A 14,272-nucleotide genomic window follows, 5' to 3' on the forward strand; every position below is an offset into this window, starting at 1 on the left:
GAAGGAGGCGGGGCTGTAGTGTAAGGATGAAGAAGAAGGCGGGGCTGTAGTGTAAGGATGAAGAAGGAGGCGGGGCTGTAGTGTAAGGATGAAGAAGGAGGCGGGGCTGTAGTGTAAGGATGAAGAAGGAGGCGGGGCTGTAGTGTAAGGATGAAGAAGGAGGCGGGGCTGTAGTGTAAGGATGAACAAGGAGGCGGGGTTATAGTGTAAAGATGAACAAGGGGGCGGGGCTATAGCGCAAAGATGAAGAAGGAGGCAGGTGTAGCTGATGTTGGTAGGAGGAAGGACTCCTTGTGGGGAGCCGGCTTCAGGTGCTAAACACGGGAGGGAGACAGCTATGGTGGATTTTTCTGCACACACCGTCAACTGCCATGCTTGGAGCAGAGGAAGGCGTCGCCACTCCCGTGGGTCTGAGGTATCAGGCCACTGACATGGCCACACCCTTGCCAAGAGCATACATTCACTCAGGACCTAATTTCTCAGGCGTCCCTCTAGTCCCCGCTGCATCCTTCGCCCTCAGCACAGACAGAAGCAAAAGTTCAGTTACCAAAAGCCAAAATAGCTCTTTGTCTCTGGTTTGGGAACAGCGACAATGCGGCAACCGTTACCCATGTGCCTCGAGGCAGCTGCAGACTTATTTAAAGAAGACAGAGCTTTTCAAACTTTCCCATCAAAATTCTCCCAACAAACAGCAGCAGGAAACACACTTGCTGGGCTGTGGGCTAGGAGCGGTGGCTAGAGAGCGCACGTATATTTAAATATTGTTAACACGACAAAAAACGTTTTCAGGGCACCGAGTCCTTTTTGTTTGCTTCTGTTTTGATCTCCGCTGCAAGTTTTGGATAGGTCGTCCTCAACAGGGGGATCTGTGGACCAAAGTGCGTTCCTCTTCAAAGGGCTGTTGCTGTCTGTCAATTTTCTACGGTTATTTTCCTGAAGTGCTATAGGGTACTTTGATTGGGGGGGGGGGCAGACTGTACTGGGAACAGCAGACAGAGCCTTAAACATGCTTGGCTTGTAGCTCTACCACTATGCTCCTCCCTGAATCCCTGACAGCTGTTTATAAACAGATTCACACAAAATTCCTCTGGGTCAGTGGTTCTCAACCTGTGGGTCATGACCCCTTAGGGTTTAAATGGCCCTTTCACAGGAGTCACCTAAGACCATTAGAAAAAAACATAGATGTTTACACTACAAGTCATAACAGCAGCAAAATTACAGCTATGAAGTAGCAATGGAAGTAATTTTATGTTTGGGGGGGGGTCACTGTAACATGAGGAAATGCGTTAAAGGATGGCAGCATTAGGAAGGCTGAGAGCCGCTGCTCTCGGTAACCCCACCCCGTCTCCTAAAGTTTCCCGAGCCTCCCCAAAATTGTCACCAGCTAGGGACCAAACCTCACTCTACAGACCTTTGCACAGAGCGATGGTCTGGGTGAGAATGGCCCGCATGGACTCATAGATTTAAATGCTTGGTCCCCTGTTGGGGGAACTGTTTGGAAAAGAGGAGGAGGTGTGGCCTCACTGGAGGAGCTGTGTGTTTAGGGGGTGACCTTTGAGCTTTCCCAGTCAGCTCTCTCTCTTCTTCCAATTTTTGTATCAAGTATGCAATCTCAGCTACTGCCCCAGCACCATGCTGCCTGCTGCCTGCTGCCTGCCTGCCTGCTGCCTGCTGCCTGCCTGCCTGCCTGCCTGCTGCCTGCCTGCCTGCCTGCTGCCTGCCTGCCTGCTGCCTGCTGCCTGCTGTCTGCCTGCCTGCCTGCCTGCCTGCCTGCCTGCCTGCTGCCTGCTGTCTGCCTGCTGCCTGCCTGCCTGCCTGCCTGCTGTCTGCCTGCCTGCCTGCCTGCCTGCTGTCTGCCTGCCTGCCTGCCTGCCTGCTGTCTGCCTGCTGCCTGCCTGCCTGCCTGCTGTCTGCCTGCTGCCTGCCTGCTGTCTGCCTGCTGCCTGCCTGCTGCCTGCCTGCTGTCTGCCTGCTGCCTGCCTGCCTACTGTCTGCCTGCTGCCTGCCTGCCTGCCTGCTGCCTGCCTGCTGCCTGCCTGCCTGCCTGCTGTCTGCCTGCTGCCTGCTGCCTGCCTGCCTGCTGCCTGCCTGCTGCCTGCTGCCTGCCTGCCTGCTGCCTGCCTGCCTGCTGCCTGCCTGCTGTCTGCCTGCTGCCTGCCTGCCTGCCTGCCTGCTGCCTGCCTGCTGTCTGCCTGCTGCCTGCCTGCTGCCTGCCTGCTGCCTGCCTGCTGCCTGCTGCCTGCCTGCCTGCCTGCCTACTGTCTGCCTGCTGCCTGCTGCCTGCCTGCCTGCTGCTTGCCTGCTGCCTGCTGCCTGCCTGCCTGCCGCCTGCCTGCTGCCTGCTGCCTGCCTGCCTGCTGCCTGCCTGCCTGCCTGCCTGCTGCCTGCCTGCCTGCTGCCTGCTGCCTGCCTGCCTGCTGCCTGCTGCCTGCTGCCTGCTGCCTGCCTGCCAGCTGCCTGCCTGCCTACTGTCTGCCTGCTGCCTGCTGCCTGCCTGCCTGCTGCCTGCCTGCTGCCTGCTGCCTGCCTGCCTACTGTCTGCCTGCTGCCTGCTGCCTGCCTGCTGCCTGCTGCCTGCCTGTCTGCTGCCTGCTGCCTGCCTACTGTCTGCCTGCTGCCTGCCTGCCGGCTGCCTGCCTGCTGCCTGCCTGCCGGCTGCCTGCCTGCTGCCTGCCTGCCTGCTGCCTGCTGCCTGCCTGCCTGCTGCCTGCTGCCTGCCTGCCTGCTGCCTGCCTGCCTGCCTGCCTGCTGCCTGTCTGCCTGCCTGCTGCCTGCCTGCCTGCTGCCTGCTGCCTGCCTGCTGCCTGCTGCCTGCCTGCCTGCTGCCTGCCTGCTGCCTGCTGCCTGCCTGCCTGCTGCTGCCTGCCTGCCTGCTGCCTGCTTGCCTGCCTGTTGCCTGCTGCCTGCTGCCTGCCTGCTGCCTGCCTGCTGCCTGCCTGCTGCCTGCTTCCTGCTGCCTGCCTGCCTCCAGCAAGCCCTCAGAGGGTGGGAGACACTTTTCCTTTTTTACAGACCACAGAAGAAACCAACCATCATGGTGTTGGACCTCTGGCTTCTAAAACCATAGAATTTCTTCATTCTGGGACTTGGACTGCTGCTCAATGCTACGGCCCTTGCTTACCACGTGGGAGGCTCTGGGCTCTTTGCTCAGCATGGTGAAGCAAGCAAGCCAGTTTGTAGTATTTTGCTGTTCCAGCAACCAACGGGGCTGTTTTACCAAAAATAACTGCCTCATGGTGATAAATGGCCTCTCTAGCCTGTTTTGATATTTAAAAACTTGAGAGAATTCACACTTGTCTGGTTTGGATTGTTGGGTTTTTTTTTTTCCTCCCTGAGGTGGGTGGGATGTGCTGGGGGCAGCCTGTGCTCATTAGATGAAGTAAAGCATCCACTAACAGCCTGGTCGAATTTGATTTAGTAAAACATCTGTCCAATTAAGTCTGACTGAGAAAAACAGCATCTGTAATATATGTATTTCCAGTCAGCACCTAGGGCCCTGCTGAAGTTGCTGAGACAGGAGCTTCCAGACAATTCCTCAGAGATAATTATCATGCTCGAGTCACCTACACCGATCTGTCCTGTGTCCCGGACGATTACCTGTCCTGTCTGTCAGGGAAGGTGGAAGCAATGTTTTACTCGGCTTTGCACTTCCAGCCCCAACCTACCCTCCTAACCCCACGCCCCACCCCAGGAGGGATTGGCGCACCCAGTAGGGCTCCATACAAGCTGGAGAATCCAGCACCCACAACCCAATGCCTAGAGTGTGAGCGGCACAGTCTGAAAATGGGTCCCAAGAAGCCCAGGTACAAATGCGAGCTAGAGAGCAACAGTTTGCTACAGAAATGCTGGAGATCTTAAAGGCTGGACACAGAAGCAGGGGCAGGGGCTGGGGCAAGGGCAGGGGCAAGGGTAGGGGCCTGGGCCTGGGTGGGGTCAGGATCAGGGGCGGGGCCAGGGGCGGGGGGCGGGGCTAGGAGCGTGGGCGGGGCAGAGGCAGGGGCAGGTCAGAGGGAAGTGTAGGACCTGGGGATTTCCAGTGAGGGGTCCTTGTAGGATGGTAGGGTTTTGCTGGGGTCACCTTCCTTGGTGAGGGAGGGAGCACTGTGGGCTGCGAGGCAGTGCACTCAGGTGAGGACCCTGGAGATTGCCAATTCTAGCACCTTCCAAATCTGCCTTTTCGTTTTCCGGAGTAAATAGCAAGGCATTGATCAACAAAGCTTGGCGTTTTCATTTACAGGGAAGTGACCGCTAATTCCAGCTCTGTCCTGGCTGTCTTCTTCTCACTCACTTCATGGGAATGGTGCTCTGGGCTGCCTGTACCTGGCTCTGAGCCAAGTTCAGCCCTGATTTGTTTCAAGTTCAACCCCCTTGGATGCGTTTGAAAAGCAGTCGAATTGCCTAGTTTCACAACTTTATCCCAAGGCTAAGACTTCTAACACTGGAAGTAGGAAGAATTTCTGCTTTTTAAGCAGACTGCAGCTAGCACTGAAATAGGTGTTTCCTATGGCTGACTGTCTAAGCTATAAGAAGTCAGTATCAGCCGGGCCACACCTTTTATCCCAGCACTCGGGGAAGAAGGCAGAGGCAGGGGGATGGCTGTGAGTTCGAGGGTAGCCTGGAGTTCAGGACAGCCAAGGTTTCACAGAGAAACCTTGTCTCAAAAACAAAACAAAACAAAATAACAACAACAACAACAACAAAAACCGAAAAACAAAAACAAACAAACAAACAAATCCACAAAATAAGACAAAACAAAAATCATCACAGGCAAGTGGCCAGTACTCAGGAGGGGTGTGGCCAGAATATTTGTCTTTTCCCAGTTGCCGTGGTGAAATTCTAGCATTCAGGATTAGAATATGTGGAGGCCAGGCCTTTGACAAATGGCTCTGTAATGGTGGTGCAGCTGTCATGGGTGGCACGTCTGCCCTTGTGAGAAGGCCTCGGAGAACGCTCTCTCCCTCCTCCTTAGATGGAAGGCATCCAAAAGCCCACAGTTCACGACCGGGAATAGTCCCTTCATGAGAAACCAGCCATGCTTCTGGGACTGTGAGAAACCGATTTCCGTAGCTTATAAATCCATCTTGTCTGTGGGAATTGTTGTAGCGGCCTGAGTTGAGCTAAGAATCCTCTCATCAGGCCAAACAGCACAGCCCTTGCACAGATCTTCCCAGCGTCACCGTGATGAGGAGGCTTGAATTCACGCTGACACCACCCAGAGAGCTGGCGGCTTCTCCACAGCCAGTGCCCGCGTCTCCTCCACGGCCTCACACGGTTCTCAGCCAGGCAGGCACTGTGGGCAGCCTCGCAATTGAACACGGTGGATGATGTGAAAAGATTCATGCAGTCTTTATCACAATCCTGGGGTGTGCAACCGGATTCCTAATGTACACCCAGGAGAAGGCCCCGGGGCCATCCCTGGCCAGAGGCTCCTGGAATGCACAAAGATGGGGCAATGAGCTAAGCCCTTGCTCACACTTGTCTGTCCTGCTTCTTGACTGCAGACGAAGGTGGCCACATCTCCTGCCGCCGTGACTGCAGTCTGGAACAGAAAAGCCCTGTCCCCTTAAGTTGCATCAGAAAGAAAATTACAAAGGGTATTTGTTTGTTTGTTTGTTTGTTTGTTTTTTGTTGTTGTTGATTTTTTTGTTTTGTTTTTATTTTTTCAAGACAGGGTTTCTCTGTGTAGCCTTGGTGGTCCTGGACTCACTTTGTAGACCAGGCTGGCCTTGAACTCACAGCGCTCTGCTTGCCTCCCGAGTGCTGGGGCTAAAGGCGTGCGCCACCACTGCCCGACTTACAGAGGGTATTTGTATCCCTAAGACCCTTCAGGCCCTTCGCTGTGGCAAGAGGACTGTGGTGACGCGGAGAATCTCCTCCACACAGACTGGCTCCTTCTCTCTTACCCATTAGAACTTCTTCGACTTCTCTGGCCACAGTGGGTCCCATGAAACCCTGAGCTAATAATACCCGGCAGAGGCAATGACATAAGCAAACACACGGAACCTTCGGCTGCTGGTTCTCTGGGCAGGAGAAAGCATTGTGTCTCCAGTTGCTGCAACATGTCCTGGGTGTTGAAAGGTACACTGGCCCAGGGAGCGGCTTACTACAGCGGGCGTGGCTTCTGGTGCCCTCTGAGCCACTGCCAAAAAGGCTGCTGGCTGCTGGCTTTGCTTGGCTGAAGAATAAGCAGGTCGTGGGAGAGCTGCAGAGCAGGGAGGCTCTTGGTGAGGGAGGTGCTGAGGAACCGCGCCCCCTTAGTACACAGTGTTTTAAGGTCCACAGAGGAGGCATCTCCCTGGAATGAGATAACAGTGGCTGGCTGTGCCTGAGATACCTCTCCCTGAGGCCAGAGAAAGACAGGAGATTTAATCAAGAGACATGTGATGTTCAATTGAACCCCAAATTGCTTTTTTGGACATATCACCAAATACAATGCGGGAGAGGAAGGGCTGGGCTTTTCTGCAGGCAGGTGAGTCACCTAGAGCGAGCAGGGGAGGGTCTAGAAGATTCTGGAATGAAGCAGAGCCAGCAAGGGACCGGAAGTCTCGGTGGTCTGGGGTGGATGCGGATGGTGGGGGGGGCAGGGGGGGCAGGGGGACGGGGGGGGGGGAGGGGGAAGAGGGAGCGGGGAGGGTGGAAATGAGAGACAGCGTCTGCCTGTCTCTGCCTCCCCATCCTTCTCGTCCCCAGCTGTCCAACAGCTCTGTCTGGCTTGAGAATTCCTGCTCTTTCCTCTAAGTGAAGCAGCTACCTGCTGTTAAGTCCCTTGGGTGTCTGGCCGACACAGGCTACAGGGAGCGAGGGAAGGGAAGCAGCGCTGGCCTGGTGAACTTGTCATTTCTAATAATTCTTAGGTAACGGTAAGAGCTTACCGAAATATAATTTATACAGTCCGTTTTAGAAGGACTACAGATGGCTGTTTGTCTTAAGATGGAGTCTTAGAACTGAGTGCAGTGACCAGCACGCCTGTAACCCCAGCACTTGGGGAGGCAGAGGCAGGCAGATTTCTGTGAGTTTGAGGCCAGCCTGGTCTACAAAGTGAGTTCAGGACAGCCAAGGCTACACAGAAACCCTGTCTCAAACAACAACAACAACAAAAGACAAAGCAAAAAATTGGAGTCTTAATATGTTGCCTAGGTCTTGAACTCCTGGGCTCAAAAGATCCTCCTGTCTCAGCCTCCTCGTTGCTGGCAGTTATGGTACATGCTACTCTCAGCCCTGATGAATTTTGATCAACATAAACGGCTTTTTAACCAGTACCTTTACAAGAAGATTTGTGCCTCATTAAAATGCCCCTCACCCTCTCTGCAATGAGCAGTCTTCCCGAAGCTCTCATTTCTGGCCAGCCCCAACTAAACCTTTTCTATATTTTGACACGGATACTCACAGCAGCTCTTTTGTTGTTTTAATAGTGTTAGTGTACATGGGTGTTTGGCCTGGATGAATGTCACCTGTACCATGTCCTGTGCCTGTGGAGACAAGAAGAGGTTGCCTGCACTCCTGGAACTGTAGTTACAGATGGCTGTGAGCCACCAGGCAGGTGCTGGGAATCAAACCCAGGTCCTTTGAATGAGCAGCCTGTATGTGTATATATATAATATATATACACTATATATATATATATATATATATATATATATATATATATATATATAATGACCTTTTGTTCTGGCATCTTCCCACTCAAGGAATGCTCTTGAAGTTCATCCTATTTTTTTTTTAAATAATTTACCTTTTATTTTAGTTTTATGTGCATTGGTGTTTTGTCTACATGCGTGTCTGTGAAGGTGTCGGATCCCTTGGAACTGGCATTGTAGATGGTTGTGAACTGTCACAGGGGTGCTGGGGATTGAACCTGAGTCCTCTGGGAGAGCAGCTTGTGGTCTTAACCACTCACCCACATCTTCAGCCCCTCATACTATTTTTTTTAACTACTCATTTCTTTGGCCCCTAAATTGGAGTGAAACACTCAAATTTACCATGGTTACCACCTTTTTTAGTACCCAATTCAGTGGCACCAGTAATGTAGACCCATCACCACAAACCATCTCTGGGGTACCCAAACCCAGACTATGCTCCCATTAACCTCTGCCGCCCCGTCCCCTTGTGCCTTGACCCCTCCTCAGGAAATCTTAAGTACTTAGTAGGTACCATGGTGCTCATTGGTCATAGCATCCTACGGAGAGCATCATGGTAGTCAGGTGAGGCAACTCTGAGAAGGCAGTGCTGTCCTCAACAATGTTCCATCACAAACAATGAGGCAACCTTTGAATGGATGGATGGATGAAAGGATGAACTTATGGATGAATGGAATGATGGGTGGATAGATGATGATGAAAGGATGGATGAATCTATGGGAATATGGATGGATGGATGGATGGATGGATGGGTGGGTGGATGGATGCATGGGAGGATGGATAGATGGATGGATGGGTGGATGGATGCATGGGAGGATGGATAGATGGATGGATGGATGGATGGGTGGGTGGGTGGATGGATGGATGGATGGATGGATGGATGGGAAGATGGATGGATGGATGGGAAGATGGATGAAAGAAAGGAAGGAAGGAAAGAAGGAAGGAAGGGACAAAACAGGGGCTCCTAGCATAAATACAGGGATGAACGTTATACAGAGCTCACACCTTACTGTTTAGGGTACAGGTTGTTTAGGTACAATAGCCTCCGCTGATGATGCAAATGAAAAAACACCCAGCACTGCCCTGCAAAGACGTCTCCCAAGGACACATCGCAGCCTTGCACCAGGGGTGCTGAGCTGGCTTTATAACAGCAAATCTGACGCAGGAATGGCCTTGTCATGCCCGAGGCTAGGGGTTTCCTGGGCAGGCCTGTGTCCTGGCCGGAGAAAGCATGACACCAGAAGACAGGGAGGCTACCTTCCTCAAAGGGACTCTTCATAGGAAGTGATGGGCGCAGTCGTACCTGCAGAGAGCAGGAAGCTCCCTATGCTGGCAACTGTAGGAGCTGGTGCCGCCCGAGGCCGAGAGAGGTGAGGGCAGAACTCAGAGCAGCCGTAGGCTGTGTTCACTGGCTGGTACCGTGGGCTGCTGTAGTCCTGTGGTCTGGCATGGAGGGAGGCGCCTCCCCAAATGACAACAAAGCCCGTGGGCAGCCACAACAGTCAAGAGATCTTACACTCAGTGTGTGGTTATCAAAAGCCTTTTAGTAATTTCTCTGGGGAAAACCAGAAACACTCAGCCCCACATCGCCTTGCAGGAGGACAGCAGGATTCAAAGAGGGAGCTGGAACGCCAAGAGGCAGGCATGGTAAACCCAGGATGGCTCTCCCTGCGGCAGTGACGCACAGGACAAAACACTTTCCTGGCTACGGAGCGGATGACCCCACACTAACATAGATTCATCCCGACTTAAATGGGGAGGGGTCCTCAACAGGGACAAGGAAATAAACCACCTCCAGCCTTTATTACTTGGGAAGAAAAATTTGCTGGCGCCATCCAGGCCTTAGTCTAGACTGTACTCTCAGCCAGTGTGCTGCTCATGACCTCAGGACAGGCCCCTTGAGTAACACCTGTATTGGGCCCCTCTCCCCCCTCCGTCTGTCTGTCCATCCGTCCCTCCCTTCTTCTTTTTTTAATAATAATTTTTTTATTAATTTATTCTTGTTACATCTCAATGGTTATCCCATCCCTTGTATCCTCCCATTCTTCCCTCCCTCCCATTTCCCCCTTATTCCCCTCCCCTATGACTGTTCCATTTTTAAAAAATATTTTATTTAATTTTTAGTTTATGTGCATTGGTGTGGGGGTGTCAGATCTTAGAATTACAGACAGTTGTGAGCCACCATGTGGGTGCTGGGAATCAAACCCGGGTCCTTTGGAAGAGCAGGCAGTGCTCTTAACCACTGAGCCATCTCTCCAGCCCCTCCTCCCTTCTTCTTTGACTGTTTAAATGCTGAGGCCCCTTTTTAGGCCTGTGGAATTTCTTCCCACACGGGTCTGGGCAGGAGTAAAACCTGTTTTCCCCACTACGGTAGCTGAAAAATCCAAGGGATTGCTCCCACCACCAGGGACAGGGTGAATCGTCAAACCCACTTCCCAGCTCCCCTTGTAGCTAGGCTCTATGCTGAATTCTAGCCAGCGGTACGAAGCCTCTTACAGACCTACCTGGCCAGTGAAACATCTCATATATGACCCTTTCTCCTTTTTCACTTTCTACTCCAGTATCTGGGTGTTGAAGCCTCTGAGGTCATACACTGACGATGAGGAAGTCTTTATAGCACAGCGTGGACTAACGGGCCCGTACCCCCTGTTGGACACTCTGTGAGGCTCTGGGCCAGGATCGATTTCTACAGCTCACAAATAAGAATCCTGACTTACACACCATCCATAAAAATGATCGGTCTATAAAGAATTTACTTTATGGGTAAATTGAATTGTTAGACCAGAATACGGTGATCAGTGGGGCTGGCCATCACTCACAGGGCACGTGTGGGAACTGTTAAAGCTGTGCTGTGGCCTCTTAGCTGTGACTTGTGGCCTAGAATTAATCCTGACTTTGAGAAGCCGGTGTGTTAGGGTAACGGGTCATATATCAAATCCTTCAGACTGCTTTCCAAGAGCAGGAGCGGCAAGGGGGGACCAGGGGACAAGGAGAAAAGCGACGTAAACCATAATAATATAGTAAGTATGGCTACAGCTCCCAGGCGGCTGAGGAGGAGCTGGAAGTGGGTTTGTTTGTTTGTTTGTTTATTTGTTTGTTTGTTTTGCACAGCTCATTTGGGGAGGTGCCATTGTTCATCCTGGATAACATAGCTTGAACTCAGGGCCATGCCATCCCCTCGGGCTTGAACGTGGCAGCCCTTAGCCACAGCTGCAGCCAGCAATTAAGGCTAGGGGAGCCAAGGCTCGGCGGTGCACTTGAGAAGTTGAGGCAGGAAGATGGAGGCCATCCTTAGCTGCAGAGGGAGTTTTGAGGCCACAGACCCAGTGTCAAACACACAACAAACGAAAGAGCTCAGAGGAACCTCTGTCCTCTCTGCCCTGGATGCACACGCAGACTGAAAAACATCTAAGGAAAGGAAAGGAGGCTGGTAATTCTCAGCCATGCACTTGAGACAGTCTGCCTGAGGCATTTAACTTGCCCCCAAAACCTCACCAAGAATCTTTACTTGGTAGGTCATTCTGGGCCAAGAATCTGACAGTGGGAAATCCTTCACAAGGCCCGAAGAGTCCTGGCTCACTCTCCAATCTGGCTTCAGCCAGTGCAAATAACTTCAGTTATTTGCCACCCCCAGAGTATCAGAGCCAAGCATTGCAAGTCGCCCCGTTGAGTGGGTTGAGCTGACCAGATATGCAGGTAGGAAATCGGCCCACAGGGTCATCACTCCCCGACAGAGAGAGTCTGAAAGAGTTAGGTGAGGGTTGGGGTAGCAGCTTCAGATTGTGGGAAGAAAGACAGAATTGTCGCCAGTTCACGGCAGACCCTGAGGGATGCTTGCTCTCTGTGGCTGACAGGAAGCACAAAGCTGCCTAAGACTTATCTTGGAGACCGAGCAGGAAGCCATCTTGACCAGGGCTCATTTGTAAAGCACTGATGAGCATTTGTTTCCAGGGTCTAGGCCCCGGCACTGGTTTTTGCTTTCTGTAAACTCATGAGTCTCAAGAGAATTTCTATGGGACTCTCTGGAAGGCATCGAGAGGGTGCCAAGCACAGATCTCAGGGACCTGCACTCTTTGCCTATGCTGGTGGTGGCAGTAGTGGTGGCAGTGACAGTGGCGGGTGGTGGCAGGGTGGTGGTGGTGGTAGTGGGGTCCTTATAGTTTATACAGGGTCAACCTCTAGAAAGTAAACCCCTTTATGGGGTGAAGATCTGGGACCCAGAGCAGAGTGGCTCCCTGTGGCTGTGGGGTTAGGTTCTGTGGACTCATTCTCACGTTAGCGCACGGCAGCTGGCCAGGGTCCCTCCATGTAGACCTTGGGTAGGGTCATCTCTGCTCCTCCGCCCAGGCATGACCTTTTCTGTCCACGGCTGCTACTCTTTAGAAACGCTCAACTTTCTCAAGATGCACAGCTCTCGGGGAAGAATCCAGAACTGTGCTGTCGCTGGCTCTGCCCCATAAGTGTCTGCCGTGTCACTTATGCCAGGCTCCAGGTACAAGGTGCTTGGCAAATTCCTTACAAACCAGGGCTCTGGATTCAGGATACAGAGAAGGTGCATCCCAGCTTCACTGCTTATAGTCACATCATCTCCACCTTCAGCCCCCTCTGCCTCAGTTTCCCTCCATAGGATGGTTGTCATTCAAGAAGTGGTGGTGGCTGGAGAGATGGCTCAGAGGTTAAGAGCACCGACTGCTCTTCCAGAGGTCCTGAGTTCAATTCCCCGCAAGCACATGGTGGCTCACAACCATCTATAACGTGATCTGATGCGCATTGTATACATAATAAATAAACAAATTAAAAAAAAAAAAGAAGTGGTTGTAAGCGTTAGAGGCCTTGGTGCATGCAATGCTCACGGAGAAGGCTGAATGGTGAGGGCTAAGTGTGACGTCATGACGATAGTGCCCTTTCCATGTGGCGGCGTGAGAGCGGAGTTTCATTAATAACAGTGCCCAACGCAAATAAAATAGCGAGCAGCTACCAATCTGTTGCCATTGTGTGTCTCGCTTTTTCTCCGTGCCCAGAGAGCCTCCTTGGCAGCCCCTGTTTAAATCCCCAGAGTTTAAACCGCACTCACATATTATTTCAGAGGCCGGGCTGCCCCTCCCTCTGCCACCCTGACACCTGTACTTAAATGACAACAGGATGGTGGTGGCAGTTGGTAGCTTTTGGTCGTTATCAGCAGCTTCATGGAAGGTGGGGGCCCGGGCTACGTGCGAACAGATTCCCTCTCGGAATGGGTGGGGAAGGTCACCTGCATGTCTGTCCAGCCACCTTTCCCACCTTTCTGCCCCCCCCCCCCAGAAGGGCTAAGCAGAAGTTCTCAACCCGTGGGTCTCCGCCTCTCTGGGGCTGTTGATCAGCTCTTTACATCATGATTCATAACAGTAGCAAACTTACAGTTATGTAGCAGCAACCAAAATAATGTTATGGTATGGGAGGGGGGAGGGGGACCACATCACGAGGAACTGAATTTAAGGGTCATGGCACTAGGGAGGTTGAGAAACACTGGGCTAGAGAAATACAAGATGGGGGAAGGATTTGGGGAGGGGGCTCCATCTACTCAGCCATAGGGGAGCCATCTCCCATGCTGGGTACAGACCTTCCAGCTTGTGGCTGCTTTAAGGCCACTGCGCGCCTGTCCGTAACCCCTTACCCACTGCTCTGTAAGGAAGTCCCATAAACTCACTGGGAAGGGTGACCTTTGGTGGAACTACACTTTCCTTTGTTGCTCGGACCGAGAAGGAGAGGGAAATGATGTTTTATCTCCATATAGAAATGTTTATATTTATATGCAAATGCTTATGGATATAGATAGATATAAAACGATGCTTCTCTCTCATATATAAAGAATTTTAGCAACGATGGGAATTCCTGGGGGAGGGACCGGTCCAGATCACTACCTCCTGGAGGGCACTTAGCAGCTAAGCTAAGCTGGTCTAAAGGGGGCCTCCTGCTCAAGGTTGCAGCCTCACAGCAGTAGAAGGCCTTGTTGACAGAGCCTAAGCTCCAGGGGAGCCTCGTCCATTTACTCACCTGGGGCCTCTTTCCAATTCTAAACTCATTTTAGAGCAATCTCGAAAAGGCGATCCTCAATAGCAGCTTCATTATCCGGCGGCACTTCAGATGTAATTGGGGTTGGCGAGGGGGCAGCTGAGCCTGTTAATAAAAACACCTGTTTGGTCTCATTAAGGTCTCCTTGTAAGCCAGATGCCTCCTCAGCCTAGCTCGGAGTGGCTCCTGTCTTAAAAACACACGCTATGCAAGCCGCCTCGGTAATGCAAGAGGCAAGCCGAGGACATTGTAAATAACTCTGGCCTGCTGACGATGCGAAAGTCCAAATCCTACGAAAGCGGTCGGGACTCCAAGGAAGGCAGGGAAGACGTTGGTTTCCACGGGAGAGACCCACCTAAGAAAACTAAGAAAGACACCAGCCTGTTCCCCAAAGACGCCCCCGCCCACCCCCAACCCCCGTTCTTACGCCTGGAACCTATAAGTGGCTTACATGGCCAAAAGGATTTTGCAAATGTGCTCGAATCACAGATTTTGAGGTGGGGGAGAATACACGTGAGGCTGGAGATAGGAGGTGAAGGAAGGAGGAAGTGACGAAAGCCATGCCGCTCACAGGCCATAGGGAC

At 52.3% G+C, this 14,272-nt stretch overlaps 1 protein-coding gene and 1 long non-coding RNA gene across 3 annotated transcripts; one reads left to right on the plus strand and one right to left on the minus strand.

Moving 5' to 3' along the window:
* The first annotated feature begins 275 nt into the window (after positions 1 to 275).
* On the plus strand, positions 276 to 3,237 carry LOC311585948 (uncharacterized protein). Its single transcript, XM_084761713.1, has 2 exons — positions 276 to 415; positions 1,603 to 3,237. The coding sequence occupies exons 1-2, from the start codon at positions 338 to 340 to the stop codon at positions 3,157 to 3,159; spliced, it is 1,635 nt and encodes a 544-aa protein (XP_084617839.1). The 5' UTR covers positions 276 to 337; the 3' UTR covers positions 3,160 to 3,237.
* A 2,895-nt stretch (positions 3,238 to 6,132) lies between these two features.
* LOC311586934 lies at positions 6,133 to 14,272 on the minus strand. Of its 2 annotated transcripts, none has more exons than XR_014775697.1 (3): positions 14,140 to 14,272; positions 13,671 to 13,793; positions 6,133 to 6,295 (listed from the first exon to the last, which is right to left on the minus strand). It is a non-coding gene; the product is annotated as an uncharacterized lncRNA (long non-coding RNA). The 2 variants fall into 2 exon arrangements; XR_014775698.1 differs by lacking the exon at positions 6,133 to 6,295 and adding an exon at positions 10,720 to 11,045.

This window comes from Acomys minous, assembly GCF_964271855.1.
Source record: "Acomys minous genome assembly, chromosome: 16".
Classification (NCBI taxonomy): Eukaryota; Metazoa; Chordata; class Mammalia; order Rodentia; family Muridae; genus Acomys; species Acomys minous.

Bases quoted from the DNA above. Each gene is read 5' to 3' on its own strand.
- LOC311585948 (XM_084761713.1), top strand. From the start codon at position 338: ATGGTGGATTTTTCTGCACACACCGTCAACTGCCATGCTTGGAGCAGA. The intron at 416-1,602 runs GTATCAGGCCAC...TTTTTGTATCAA, and splicing joins GCCACTCCCGTGGGTCTGAG to GTATGCAATCTCAGCTACTG.